This window comes from Trachurus japonicus, chromosome 20 (genome assembly GCF_045865225.1).
Source record: "Trachurus japonicus isolate A0001 chromosome 20, Traja_1.0".
Taxonomy (NCBI): Eukaryota; Metazoa; Chordata; class Actinopteri; order Carangiformes; family Carangidae; genus Trachurus; species Trachurus japonicus.
Window position 1 is genome coordinate 24934206 of NC_140926.1, and position 15298 is coordinate 24949503.

Here is a 15298-nt window from a genome sequence, read left to right on the forward strand (position 1 = left end):
TAGTCTTATGAATACTAAAAAAAAAGAAAAAGGAACAGAACATTTTAGAAAAGAACACTGTCCCGACACGTGTCGTGTGTTTGGAGCTGACGAGAGAATAAAGAGTGAGACAACGCGGCCCTGAGGAGGAATTATGAAGGACTCAGCTGTAGCCTAATGGAAAATGACCTAAACCGAGTCCAGTAGAGCTGTAACTGTGTAGTGGAAAGGCGTTCAAAGTAAAGTAACTATCGTCCTGCTTTAATTGTTTTAACATAGGTAAAAGAAAAGAAAAAAATATTTTCTGGGATAAAGGGGCAGATTACATAAGATTATTCTTCTTTCTGCTCCCTTTTGTTGAGATTTGGGAGGTTTTTGTTTTTATTGTAGCTTTGTTAAAATGCAAGATCATTTTTCTGACTGATTTATTGCCCGATGCCATGTATCTCGCTTTCTTTCCCCCGCCCTCCGCCCGTTGTCTTCGTTGTCACTTTGTTGTCGCTCCACAGAGCACACATGGCTAATTAATATGCACGTGCTGACCATATTGTGTCTAGGCGTTCCGGGAATGGAGGTGCGTTCACGTGCACTGCGCGTGAACACACGCAGTTGTAGAGTTGTGCACGCACAGTTTGATATCTGAAAAAGGTGTAAATATTTTGGGTGTCTTTTCTCCGTAGGCCTAAGCAAAACATTTAGTAGCAGCAGTTTTACACTGCTTACTTACAGTTTTGATAAATGAGGCCCCAGGCCCTTGCCTGCCACACACATAAAGATAATCGGGCTGATTTTGCCCCGATTTTCCCCCTTCCGACCACGGACAGACACCGCCCGATTATTTTAAGGTCTTAAGATTATCTTATAAGATTCTCTTGTAGTGTGTGGTGTGTTAAGAGTCAAAATTCCCCCGACAATCGGCTCGGAAAACGTTCGGCGCCGATAATCGTAAGTATTAAACATGTTCAATATTTACGATTATCGGGGCCGACTTCGGTGGCCGTTTCAATCAAAAGTCATCTTGTGTGTGGAAAGCCGGTGCTGTGCGGAGAAGCACCTGCTCGCCGAGCTCTGCATGCTGCTCGCGGCAACAAGCCACTTCTCCACACAGCACCGGCAACCTCACAGAGAGCCACAGTGCAGCCCTGGTGTTACATGAGGTTCACACAGACATTCACGCACACAGGAGATTTCCTGATAGTCGATAGCAAAGACTTAGCGCTCGTAGCCGGCAACAGCCGGCAATACAGCAGCCATGTTTAAACGATCATGTGACCGCCGCTCACAGCCCGTCATGTGACAGCGCACGGCTCCCTATTGGACAGCCGCTTGACTGCTCGGTGTTCGGAGCCACAGACACACACAGATGGGATCGTTGTAAAGGCTGAAGTGTCCCGCTTTCATTAAAAAAAAATTACGTCGCTCTCATTGTCCATTCCGGAAATAGACCCGAAAGAGTAGCTACAACGACACCCCTGGTATCGCTGCTGATGCCGCGGATTGTTTTCTGACCAGAGGGTCAAGATTCTGAAAAATCTTAATGTGTGTGGTGTGTTGTGTTTGGAATATCACAGGACACCACACACAATACGATCAAAACTGTTCAATCACAGATTTTTTATCTTCATGTGTGGGGTCTTTCACAGATAATAAATCGGTTGAGATTTATAAAATCTTTATGTGTGTGGCAGGCTTAAGCCCAGAGCCCAGACGCTCACAGCTGCAGCTCCGCGGCTCATCCGCGGCGCTGTCCGTGGTGCTGAAGGTCACAGGTTAACTTGACAAACAAACTGCAGCATAGTTCTGTTTGTTTATCATGTGTGTCAGTTTTGTTTGTGACTTGATAGTTGAGTTGTTGAGATTAAGAACATCACTCCCTCATCAAACCAGTGATAGGCATGCTGAAAAGAAAAAAGAGAGAGAGACGCGCCTGGGTATCGCAGCTGTAAAAAAAGAAAAGAAAGAAAAAAAAAGACGACGCGTCGGAATAGCGGTATCAAAAAGTGTCGGACTACCGGCATGTCTAGATAGAGGGATGTCTGAATAGCGGGCGGACCCCCAACTTAACTTCTTTCTCTTTGGTAATATTAAGGCCCAATTCCGATTCTATTTTTCATCCCTACCCCTACCCCTAGCCCTTAACCCTTGCCCTTGAAACGGAGCTACAAGGAGTAGGGTTGAAAGTCAACCCCTACGAATTGGGACACCACTTCAACAATCACATGCGTCATCAGTCGTCTCTGCTGGCTTTCATATAAGCAGACGTGACGAGCTTTTGCCACAAATCCTCTATTCAGAACCACGTTAACTTAATAAAATAAAATAAAATGTAATGAAGAATGATCGGTTCATTGTAAAACATTTATTTATTGATGTAAATGTGGTGATTTCTGTATAGGCTAGGCTACATCCCCCAGGCAGCGCTGCTCCTGTGTCCAAAACACATGAAGCTTCACTTTTAATTCAAACAAATTAATGCGACAATTGTTACATTTCATCAATGAGATGAGCATTTATCTCCTAAAAAGAATGTAACTACGCGGCGGTAAACCTTTAAAACCCTGCGGGTAAGTTAATTAGCGTCCGTCTTTTCTACCGGGACGAGGTCGGGAGGTTGGCCGGCTGACGAGCTCTCCAGACGGGGTGGTGTCTCCGTGACGAGCCGTTGATCTGCTCCATAGGTGGAGGCTCCAACGTGGAGCTTCACTTCTCCGAAAAACATCGGAGCAAACGTCTAAACAGCCTCATGTGGATAAACCGACCGCACATTGGGGATCTAAACAGCTACTTTCTCGCATGAAAAAATATTAAAACTTAACAAAATGACGTAATAACAGCGCTACAGTGAGAAATAAAACAGCTGCCGGTTGCCGCAAGATGCATTCTGGGAAACTTGCCATAGCCCTCGGTCCGTAGTGTGCCCCTGAAAAATCTCCGTTTCGAGGGCGAGATAGCCCTACCACTTCCCCCTAACCCTCGTCTGAACCAGAATTGGGACACCCCTACCACTTCACGTGAACGCGCAAAACGAAGGGTTAGGGCCAAGGGCTAGGGCTAAGGGGAGAATCGGAATTCGGCCTAAAATGTGCTTTCTCAACTTCTAAAATTTGGATTTGAGGGGGCAAGACATTTATTTGAGGGGGCACTGCCCCCTCTTGCCCCTGCGTCGAGCTGGCCCCGATTAGTAAAAGGAACGGGTGGAGGTTAGAACAGGTAAAGTAAAATGGAAAAAGCAATATGATAGGAAGAGTTATGGAATAAGTATAGACATCTAAGTAGGTTAAATAATATACGTAAAAATAGACAAAGATTATAAAAGTTTAGGCATTAAGCAGAAGAAAGTGGAATAAAGTCATATATGACTTTATTTAAAGCAGAAGTTGGCTAAGTGGTCCGGTCGTTTTCGCTAATGCTGCGTTCCAGGCAGGCTTTTGAAATCGTAAATTACAGCTTCAAGTCACAACTTACGACTTTGTAGCGTTCCAGGCAACCCACTCGTGTTTTTCCGACCTGTTTTACCGGTGAAAGTCACTATAACGGCCACTCGTAACTTCCGACCGGTGAACTCATACCAGATCGAACTGGTACAACTTCACGGTCGGAAAAATACGAGTTTCCTTGAACGCACCATAACAGTCCTCGTCCCTACGTCGCCACATTCACGGCGTTCCTTGGCTGCACACACAGCCCTTTATGCCGTTCTCTCTCCTCATTGGATAAAAACTGTAGGATACGATAAATGTTTTCTCTTCGGCTCAGAGCAGAGCAGAGGGACTGACAGACCCGTGTTTCAGACCAAACACTCTATGTAAGTGATTGCTGTCGGAAGATATAACTATTTAAGACTTATATTAACACAAATATATCACTTACTTCTGCTTTAAGGGCGATTCTTCAACTACGGGCACTTTTGGCCTTGTGAACTTGAGGGGGAAAAAAGTGTTCAAATCAAAAATTTCACAGTCTAATAGGTTAGTATAACTAGTCTAGTTTGATGATCCATAAGTGGCCGCACTAATATTACAAGACAAATTGGTGTTTTTTTTTACAGATTTACCGACCCGACTTGAACAAATGTAATTTCCATCACATGTACATATTTGATATTTATTTAAAAATAGTATGATATACATCATTTTTCAACAATGGAAGACCACTTTCACACATAGTTTTACCAGTTCATACCAATATTTCAATTACCATACATTTATGGATTAGGTAAATTAATTGTGATAAGGGGCCAAACACAAAGTTTACATCCACCACAACCTGAAATATAATATTGGAATGGTTAGACACATTTCAGGAAATAACTACTTGTGTGTTTACATTAAGTGGAACATTATCTCATAAACTATGCAGATGTTTTTAATGAGTGATTAGAATTTTGTAACTATTTTTTAAAAAAGGTATGGGGTGGTGGAAATTACTGGGTGTTGTGGAAATTACTGGGTGTTGTGGAAATTACAATGAATGGACCATATAGAAAAACAAGACATTTGTTTTAAAACTTTCTGATGTACAATTCATCAAACAAATCCATTTAGTCTGTTTGGTCTATTGCCATGAACAGATGAACAGACTTACCGAGTCTTAGTGATAACACCTATAACAGAAAATAGCTTAAAGAGCAACTGAACCCCTAAACCACTTTTTTCTGCTGAAAACAAATATATTTGGGTATGAAGTAGTGTTGTCGATTGATTCTGGTCCAACTCTTGACATTTTAGTCAACCCTCTATGGGTTCAAACACGGCTATTACAATACATTTTTCCTATTGGCTGAGATGGAGGCGGATGACGTTTTGGAGGCAGCTTTCGCCACCGGCCACCAGCTCCCCGACCAATCAGCACCGGCTGCTGCCTGCGGCTAATGGCTCTGCTGCGGCTAACTGCTGCTAACAGCTGGCTGGATGAGAATCGTTTGGGGCTCTGCGCCGGCGGCAGAATTTCTTTTCCCAGTATGGCCACGCCAAGACCCGCTGTACTAGGCCTCTGATTGGCTTATCACGATACCCTCTACTCTGCCGGTTGGGTTTAGGCATGAAGAAGAGAGTGGTTAAGGTTAGGGTAAAACGCAGGTAGGCTAGCCTTGCAGAGGTCAGCCAATCAGAGGCGGAGTAAGGCAGGTCTTGGCTTGGCCAATGCTGGGAAAAAAACAAAGCGCCCCGGCGGGCACCTCTACCGTTTTAATGTTATTGACACCCCTTTCTTTTTTTCTTTGATATCTCCTTGTCTCTTTTCAGGTGCTCCTCATATTTGATAGGGTCCTCTTTTATTCTGTCCTTATAAGCCTGCGACCTTTCTTTTGTAGTCCTCCGTGGCATCTTAAAGGGACAATGAGGAGTTTTAGAAAAGCGAAAACTACATAAATTACTACATAAACTACATTTATGAGCCTCCGCGCACCGTGAAATTCTTTGACCGGCGCAAGACAGACTCATGTTTTCATTCATCAAGAATTAAAGTCAGAGGTTCGAAGACGATCACATACCGTCGTAGTTCCCACCATAAACGGCGATTCGGCGGCATTATTCTCATGACTCGCCACGAAACCGAAAGTAAAGAAACGCTGGTCGGCTCAACCAGCATTTCCACCACCACTAATAATAACAAAATAACCATAGAGACAAAACGATATATTTATCGAAAATGGGCCCATTAACAAGTGGCAACGTAGATTCATCCACATTAACGTGAGACTTTTTTATAACCAAATAGAGACTCCTCGTTGTCCCTTTAAAAACAGATGAAAATGCATTTCAATACACATTTAATATTTAATATGTAATAAATACATTAACATTGTATATTCTAATAAATAAATTGCATGTAGCCTCACAATCTATGAATTGCACCTGTAAGCGTAATTTCCAACACACCTTTGTAATTTCCACCCAAGAAGGCAGTGTGTTGGAAATTATGGTGGTGGAAATTACAAACCGACAGTTTTTTGTGAAAAAATCTAAGCTAGCATATTAGCTATAAATTGGTATCAGTCATTTAATGCATGCAAAATACATCTATGTAGCCTACGTTAAAAAATCTACTTATTCACAAACTCAATTGACGACACGGCATGTTTGGAAATTACATACAATAAAGGTATTTTCATTTCGAGCGATATTTACCTTGACTTTTCTTCAAAAGTTGATGGAGAATTTGAAAATCTCCTTCATATCTGACATGTGCTGTGATGTCAGTGTTCATCTCCATAGCAACTACCCAAACAATCTTTCATACAAACTTTTTAGAGGGACAGTGTTGTGGTGGAAATTACGGCAATACTGTGGGACAACTACATTTGGTGTATAAAATCACATAAATGTGTTTGACCTTAAATACCCCAATTAGGTTTTGATTATTTTACTGATACTTTATTCATTCACGTTTTAAAAATGAAGATAAATCATTTTTTTACACTTCATTTTCATTATTGAAGATCAGAAGTCTGGGTGTGGGACAGGCACAAAACAGCAATATTGGCATCTATAAAGATGTTGAAAAAGGTGAAAAAGTCATCGTAGACTACCGGTAAATTTTTTCTAAAGCACTTTCATTGTAAAGATAACTATGAAAGTGTGAAATTTCTCTTTTTTATAAAATATGATCAAAGGACATGAAAGTGCCCGTAGTTGAAGAATCGCCCATATATGAAATGAAAAAAAAAAAATGAATCAAATATCCAAATTAGAATTGTGTTGCCCATGTGTTGTTGTCCTAGATATCTGGAAGGTGTTGTGAAGGGGAGCAGGTACAAATATATCAAATAAATAAACCAACATACAGAAAAAATTCATTACGACTTCATCAGATATTTTAGGGTGTATTCACACCTGCAGTGTTAGTGCGCACTAAATCTGGTGCGCACTAAATTTGGTCCAGTTTGGGTCAGTGTGAAAGCACATCGCACTCTAATGCGCACCAAAACTAGTGCGGCCTGAAGAGGTGGTCTCGGTTCGGCTCCAGCCGAACTCTGGTGCGCACTAGTTTAGGTGTGAAAGCAACCGCACTCTGGTGCGAGCCAACTGCCAGGCGAACTCAACAAGTTTGAGCTAAAAGGGCTCCCGTAGTCACTGACAACGGGTTAACGCAGCGGGGAGACCGCCCGGTGCTCCGGTCCTACGCAGCTCTGTCCCCACAAACGAAGCAGCAGCAGCGGGGCAGCCGGTCGCTGCGTGCCCGCTGAGTCCGCTCAGACACCGGACAGGTCGGCGGCTCCGTCCCTCGGGTCCGCGGAGCAGCTGATTACCGAGCAGCAGAGGTCCGCTGTGTTTAACGTTTAACTGGGAACTAACGGGACCGAGCTGGGTGAACGCAACCGGAAACCAGCCGGAAGTACCGAACAGAGTTATACATGCAAACAATATAGAAATAAATGACAGAGCTACTAACAACCGGCCCTACTGGAGTCTCCATCATGAAAGTTTTATCAATCAGCGCGTCCAGATTCCAACCGGTAGTCATGGAGACGTGACGTTCTCCAAGTTTGGTCCCGAGTGACAAAAGGCAGGTGTGAACGCAACCGCACTAACTGAAAAATGAAACAATGTATCATTTTAACATTTGGTGCGCACCAGGGTGCGCACTAAACAGGTGTGAATACACCCTTAGATGAACAGTCTGTCACATCCTTGCAGTCCAGCTCCCTGAAAGCAGCACCTGGATTCCAAGGTGATGTAATTATAAGACAAGTGTGATTAACACTGTCACCAAATATTTTCATGTTGTTTTTTTGGACACCTCTTTGTGCGTACTTAATGCACAATCAGATGGGATGTTACTTTTACTGCTGTGTTTACTATTTAATGGGTCTAATTTAGGGGTGTCACGATTTCGATTTTTTATCGAAATCGATCGAAATTACGTCACGATCTCGAGCATCGAAGTCAAAGAGAGGATCGACGATCCCCCCGCCCGCCCGCAAAGCTACAACTGCCCGTTGTCCCCATTGCGCACCAAGCGTCTTGTCAGTCACTGGTCCGAGTTTTCCTTTACTTTTTATTTCGAGACAACACTCACTCATTCTCTCTCTCTCTCCCTCCCTCCCTCCCTCCCTCCCTCCCTCTTTTTTTTTTTTTTTTTTTTTTTACCGGCGGTGTCAGCTGAGGTGCACGTCTGCAGCAACCCAAACAAATGCACATGTTGACTGGCTCTATTCCAGCCACATGATTGGTTCGACACGGCGCAACTCTCAATATCATTGGCTATTTGCCAAAACATGGATGAATGAAACCTATTGACCACGTCTAGAATTTCTATCGAAGAAAAGTTATTTCACAATTTATAGCGTTTTATCACCCAGCCCTGGTGGGCTACTGTCCCCCTCCTACCTGGGAAACAGGAGGGAGACACAGCTCTAACTACACAACACGACAAGCACTGAGAGCCGCATGTTGCAGTGACACTAGCCTATAAGATTAAAAAAAAAAAAAAAAAAACCCCGCAAATAATAAGCCGACGAAAAGGTGCAACTTGCCACTTTTTGTCGATGTATTATTTGCGGGGGCTTTCAGGGATCTGGTGACGGTGGAGGATCCGGGACTGATTCACTGTGGGCCACCACCAGTCTGATCAGGACCTGATCATCAGGTCCATGGCAGCACAGCAGCTGCAGCTCTGCCCCGCTGTCACATGACTCTCCGTATCAGTGCAATCTCGTTTACATTACATTAAGCCGACATCAGGAGAATAATGAGATACGACGGAAAATTAATGAAAATAAAATTATGATAATGTACAGATATAAATATATTTGTTTCAAAACCTTTGGGGCAATTTTGGCCCCTGGATCATGATTTTTGGGGGCATGTTACCTTTATATTGTAAAGAACTTATTTAAATGTGACCATTAGTGCCTAATGTGATACATTATGGAAATTGCATCACTTATATGTAGCCCATCTTTTGAAATAAGATTTACTGTACAAAATTTGATGAATAAAACCAATGATCATAGACTAGACTAGTCTGAAAATAGCATAGGCGTCTGTGCTGTAAGAAAAAGAAAAAAAATCGAGAATCGAATCGAATCGTGACCCTAAAATCGAAAATCAAATCGAATCGAGGATTTGGAGAATCGTGACACCCCTAGTCTAATTTATTTATTAGCTCACCCAACCAATTCACCACCAGCCACCACTGTCTGAAAGACAAAGTAACTAATGAGGGTGCATTGTATTGTGTGCATTACTCAGAGAATAGCTGCCCTTTTGCTCATAGACTAGTAGCAAAGATGACTGATACAGTATGTAAAAATAACACTGCAGCGACACGAGGTGAACAGCACCTAAATAATCTGTTTGCAGAGCTGAGCATTGCTTTGAACCTGTTCACTCGAATGTAACCCTTACCTTTTGAGTCCAAAAGACAATCATTATGATACACTCAGGTTTAGATAAAAATTGCTTTTGGACAACTAATCCCCAATGACTATCTTAAAGCAGAGGCGACTCTGAGAGGTCCTCTTCTTACAAAGTGACTGTCAAAGCTACTGCATGAAAATCCATATAACTAACATGTTTCCAAAATGTAAGAGGAAGAAGAGGCTTGATCCAGACCAGAAAATCAGCTGTGGACCAGGTTAAAACTTGCTGACATTAACTTGCACATCTTTCTGCAATTTGAAGAAAAGCATGTTAAGATATAAGTAATCCTCTTACTGCTCTGCAGACAGGCAGCCAGCTCCTCCTGCTTCATTGTCCTCAGGAAGTTCACTGTGATCTTTACTAATGCCTCTCTGTTGCTCCTCTGATCTTCATCCCCACAGTCCAACACCGCTGCATCCTCACTCTGAAACCCTGAGCATTCTGGGTAATCTGGACTCAGAAGCTTGTGCATCCTCTTCAGCTCGTTCTTCACAAAAGCGACAATGTTCTCCTCCAGCAGCTGGAACAGAAACTCTATGAATGACAGTATCAAACTAAAACCAAGGAGCCAAACATCAGATCCATGTTGAACAGACTGACAAGCCTCTAGTGTCATGTGCAGCGTGGGGATTACTGTGAACACACCAGATGTAACGATAGCTGTTATACATATACAGACCATAAATGTGGAGTCCAGGTGTGTTTGATGCTGCTGGGCAGACTGACCACTGGGAACCTCTGAACTCTCCTGGTCCACTCTGTGGAGGAATCATGAAGAATGAGCTCACATCATGTCCACACAGAGACATACACAAGCTAAAGGTCTGTGAAGTCATGTTTGATGTGACAGACAATCAAACTCCCTGAGAGAAAATGTACTAATCCTGTTGATCCCACTGAGAATCAACAGGTCATCTGCAGCTGTTTGTAGTTTCAGCTCAGTGTTTGGTTCAGTCCATACATAGCGCTCACTAACCCTCAGCGTTTTACCTCCGTCTTGTGTGGTTGTCCACAACACACAGAAACACTATGAATTCAGACCTGATCCAACAACATGTTATACAAACTGGTTATTTTCTACAATAAGCTGAGTCTGACTGTCAGTTACTGCTTACATCTGATCAGCTGGTCCACATCCTCCTTTAAAGTCACGGCCAATCCCTTTTGACCTGTCGCTCTTTAAGGACAAACAGCTGGGTTCAGGAGAGTCTGGTCTCTGCTGCTGGAACCTGAAACAACAACACAACTGATAAATGTGGATGTTGATAACGTGATGAAAACAGATGAAAAAATATCTTCAACCAACTTTTAGTGAGAAAAGTCATTCTGTTTTAAATTCTGACCTTTCACCAGCAGATTCTTTTGAATTTATTATATGATCCATTGACTGTTTGCTGTCTAAAGACAGTCCTGGTCCAGTTCCAGTTCCAGTTCCAGTTCCAGGTCCAGGTCCAGGTCCAGGTCCAGGTCCAGGACCAGGTCCAACAGAGTTTAAAGTGTCTCTGGCCCTAACACACACACACACACACACACACACACACACACACACACACACACACACACACACACACACACACACACACACACACAGGTTTTAGTGTGGATAATGATGGAGCAGAGATCTGACACATAGACAGTTAGAGATCCTCATCTGACCTTTGACCTCCTGTCTGGCTTTCGTGTTCCTCACACAGAGAGGAGGGAGGGGCTTCTTCCTCTCTGTCCTCAAATTGATCCATGCTGCTGAGCTCACACCCACAACGACTCACACACACTTTCTACCTTCACCTGCAGAGGAAACACATCATTCATTAAGTCTACGCTGGTTCTCAGTCATCCAGGTCATCGTTCTCTGAGAAAGTTGAGTCTCAACTGGACTTGGATGTAAATTCTTGAGGATGTTTCACCCTAATCAAGAGGCTTCTTCAGTTCTGACTGACTGGTGGTATTTTAGTGATGGTGGGGTCACTAAGAAGACACTGAATGAACCATGTAAACTGTATGACATGAACCAACAGTGCATAATCCAATTACGTATGGCTAATTTGCATACAACACCTGATCTAAACATTGAGTAGAGCAGGTGAAAATGTCTTGTTCAATCTTGTTAACATATAATATGTTAACAAGATTGAACAAGACATTTTTGAACTGTAATATGATATTACAGTTAAAAAACTTAAGGAATGGAACCAATTTAGGCTACCCATGAGCATTAATAGAGACGGAGCATGTCATACCTGCTCTACTAAGGATGTGGCTGTCTTGAAAAATTGCAGTCATCTTGAAATTTAAAGTGGTCAACTTGTTGGTTGACTGATGGAGTCAACTCATTCCAATTTTCATGCCGGTACCACCACAGCAACTTCATATACATGTGCCGTCAAAACGGTGGAATGTATGCAAATTTATGCAAATGTATGCAAATTTGCTCATGTTAACAAAGAATTTCAAAAAACTTGTAATACATTTTTTATTTGTCTTAATGTAAGTAATCAACTCAGTAATTTTCATGAAGATATCTAAAGGTTAAAAATTTTACCCTATACACATGAAAAAAAAAAATTGTATGCATATAAATGGGATATGTTTGGGTGTTTTTCGAAACTTTCCCCTAATGGGATTCTTCGGGGCTTTTTTTCCCTCACTCAGGACATGGTGAGGAAACAAAATCAGTTGAGTTTGCTTCTGTTGCAATTTGTTTAACGTTGACCCCTTTTTTGGCCTAAAATTACTGGACTATTACTATTTTATATAGGCCTACTACAGGAATACAAAAAAAAATGTTACTATTGGAATATTTTAAAACTACCATAGCAAAGAAAATAGCACTACAGAATAAACTATAATAATACCAATGCTGGCAACACATACCTCCCTAGGACACAATTATTATAGTAATATTAACTCTAAGTACATTTTCATAAGGGCACGTACAAGGCTCCTATAGATGCGGGGTTGTGTGTGTGTGTGTGTGTGTCAGCGCTGCACACACACAGAGACACACAGCGCTGGGGCCTCATTTATCAAAGAGGGTGTAAAACTGCTACTAAAGTTTTGCGTACGGCGAAAAGACGAAAATGGCGTACACCCGAAATATTTACACCTTTTTCAGATCAATCAAACTGTGTGTACGCACAACTCTCCGCAATTTCCCTTTGATAAATCACACCGGACCCAAGAATGGTGCACACGTGAACACACCTCTTACTCCACCCCCGGAACGCCTATATACAACTATATATGGTCAGCACGTGCATATTAATTAGCCATGTGCGCTCTGTGGAGCGGCTACAAAGCGACAACAAAGTGACAACGGAGACAATGGGCGGAGGGCGGGGGAAAGAAGTGGATCTTCTCCGCTTCTCCGAAAGCAGATACACGGGCAATAAATCAGTCAGAAAAATGATCTTGCATTTTAATAAGCTACAATAAAAACCAAAACCTCCCAAATCTCAACAAACAGGAGCAGAAAGAAGAATAATCTTATGTAATCTGCCCCTTTACCCCGGAAAATCTTTTTTTTTTTTTTTTTTTACACCTAGATGTTAAAACAATAAGCAGGGTTTCCACGATAGTTACCATTACTTTGAACTGTTACGTTGTCTCACTCTTTATTCTCTCGTCAGCTCCAAACTCACGTGCACCTCGTTATCTCAGGTGACAGAATAATAACAGTCTCAGTAGCTGCAGATCAGTCAGTACGTTTACATGCAGAGCTTAATCGAGCTATGCTCAAAATTCGATTTTGGCGTCAAGTCGGACTTCTGTCCTTGTCTCAATATACATGCAACTGAGAAAATCGAATAACTGACGGGGTCCGCCCCCTCATGCGCCGTCACCCGTTGTTTCAGCGGGTTAATACGCCCCCTGTCCTGTTGACTTTTCTGTCACCTCGTAAAAAACTGAATATAAACAACTTAGTAAGCTTACTAATAAATTCTCAACTGCGGTTCCCGACCAGACGCACCAGTCTGGGCCGGATTCGCGCTGAGAATAGGATACGGGCTTCCTTTTTTCCTCTCTCTCTCTCTCTCTCTCTCTCTCTCTCTCTCTCTCTCTAATAAAACAATCTGGCTGGTCGCGCTGTGTATGTGTGAAATGCATTGAATCTGCGCTGACGTTGGGTTTTTTTTCTTTACTTTGCGGGGTTCGGGCGGCTTCTCTGCTCCACTTGGTGCCGTCTCTACGGTTGTGGAGCATGCGCACATGCATTGTCCAGCTTCAGTCCGACTAAGGTGTATACATGACGGAGAAAATCGAATTCCAATCGCATTATCTGGGTGTCTTAATCGGAGTTCTCAACTCCGATTTCAGTCGGACTAAGGTGTTTACATGCACTTCAGTTATCCAGTTATAGTCGGATTAAGGCAATAATTCGATTTTTTCAAGTGTCATGTAAACGTACTGACTGTGCGCTGCTGCCGGTGTGTTTTTAAACTTGGCGAGTTTGATCCTTGTCGGACGTCACACTAGAGTGTGTAAAAGCAAAAAAGCAAAATCCTCAATCCGCTCTGTTTATCAATGAACATAGAGCCTAGTGTTATTATAGAGCGGGTTGGATTGCCAGCATCAACGGTCCACAATTACTTCAAAAAAATCCTACTGTCTCTTCTAAATGTACTCCGCTCCTCTCTCCCTCTCACACTGCAGTTCTCTGACTCAGCAACGGTGTCGCCAATTCCTCCTGTTCCTCAAAAAAGGCGTAAATCACGGTACGCCAGGGTCAAAATGGGTGTAAATGTCCGCACTTTTTCCCGTCAGGTTTTGGCTTGATAGATCCCAAATTTGGCGGAGAAAAGTGCGTACGCACAAAACGGGGGGAAAAGGGTGTAAAAAAAGGTGTATCCACAATGATAAATGAGGCCCCTGGAGTGGTGAAATGTTATAATAACATGCAGATGACATGAGTGACTCGTAGTTACTGAGTCACAGCAATAAAACATTCGAGTCTCGGGGGTAGGGGAGGGGAAACAACGTACTGCTGTGTTCTGAATTTGACTGCAGCAACAAGTTTACACAAGTCATATTCTTACATACAGCTCATTTACTGTAAGAGGCAGTATTATGAACTACAACAAGTTTTGTCTACAACTGTGGAAGAAATCAGTTATGTAGGGTGTAACTTGTGCTCATGAGGACGGTGTAAAGAGTTAAAAAAGAATCGGTCGTTTTAGAACTTCTCTCATTCTAATGATGTCACCCATTCTAGTCCATAGCCTCTGTTCCTTATGCACAGTAGGGTACACACAGTTGAATTTCTTTTAGAAATGAATATGAAATTTGAACAGTGATAGATCAATAATGGTAGAAAATATTAACAAGTTGAAAGTTTTGTGAGTGTTTTAGGAGTTGAATGAAGTCTGTCATATGTTGAAATAGAAAAAAAGTTTATGACTAATCCCATTGATTTTCATGGGGGAAATGCAGAAAATAAAATAAAGTTAAAAATAATGAATAGTATGAAAAAGTCCTGAAGAAGCCACACGTTTTGATAGGCCATGTGAGTTGTTTTGACACCACAAAGTAGGCCCTTGGCCTGAGTTAGATGCCAAAAGGGACAGAAGAAAAAGAGTAAGAAAAAGATGAACAGGAATAAAGATTAGAATAACTGACAGACTAGGGTACTCACCACACAGAAAGTCACGGTGTTCTCCAGTGGCTCTGGATGAACTCAGACAACAGGAGAGAAGTAGTTCTCTCTCTCTTCTCCACAGGCTCAGTCAGGCAAGGAAAAAAATAAATGGGTGTGTCCTCTGGGAAATTTTTACTTTTGTCAAACCTTCCTGCATTCTGGCTTGTGAGAAGTGTGTTGGCGTAGAGCACCAGCTTCCTGCTTCCTGCAGTGTTTTTTTTTAATCAGCCACGTATTGTAACCATTTACTCACCAGCCCCGGATGTGAGTTCAGCATCAGATTTCATCCTTTTGCCATCCACAGATGTCAACTCTGGTA

The 15298-nt window shown here is 42.4% G+C and overlaps 1 protein-coding gene across 1 annotated transcript in view; it reads right to left on the minus strand.

The window, feature by feature from the left end:
• Positions 1 to 15033, minus strand: part of LOC146966988 (uncharacterized) — a 32284-nt gene extending 17251 nt beyond the window's left edge. Inside the window, exons 1-6 of the mRNA XM_085764023.1 lie at positions 14977 to 15033; positions 11001 to 11132; positions 10751 to 10852; positions 10460 to 10573; positions 10024 to 10102; positions 9639 to 9864 (exon numbers count right to left, since the gene is read on the minus strand). Coding sequence (XP_085620149.1) covers positions 9639 to 9864; positions 10024 to 10102; positions 10460 to 10573; positions 10751 to 10852; positions 11001 to 11083 — 604 coding nt within the window. The 5' untranslated portion in view covers positions 11084 to 11132; positions 14977 to 15033. The remainder of the gene's footprint in view (positions 1 to 9638; positions 9865 to 10023; positions 10103 to 10459; positions 10574 to 10750; positions 10853 to 11000; positions 11133 to 14976) is intronic.
• Between the last annotated feature and the right edge of the window lie 265 nt (positions 15034 to 15298).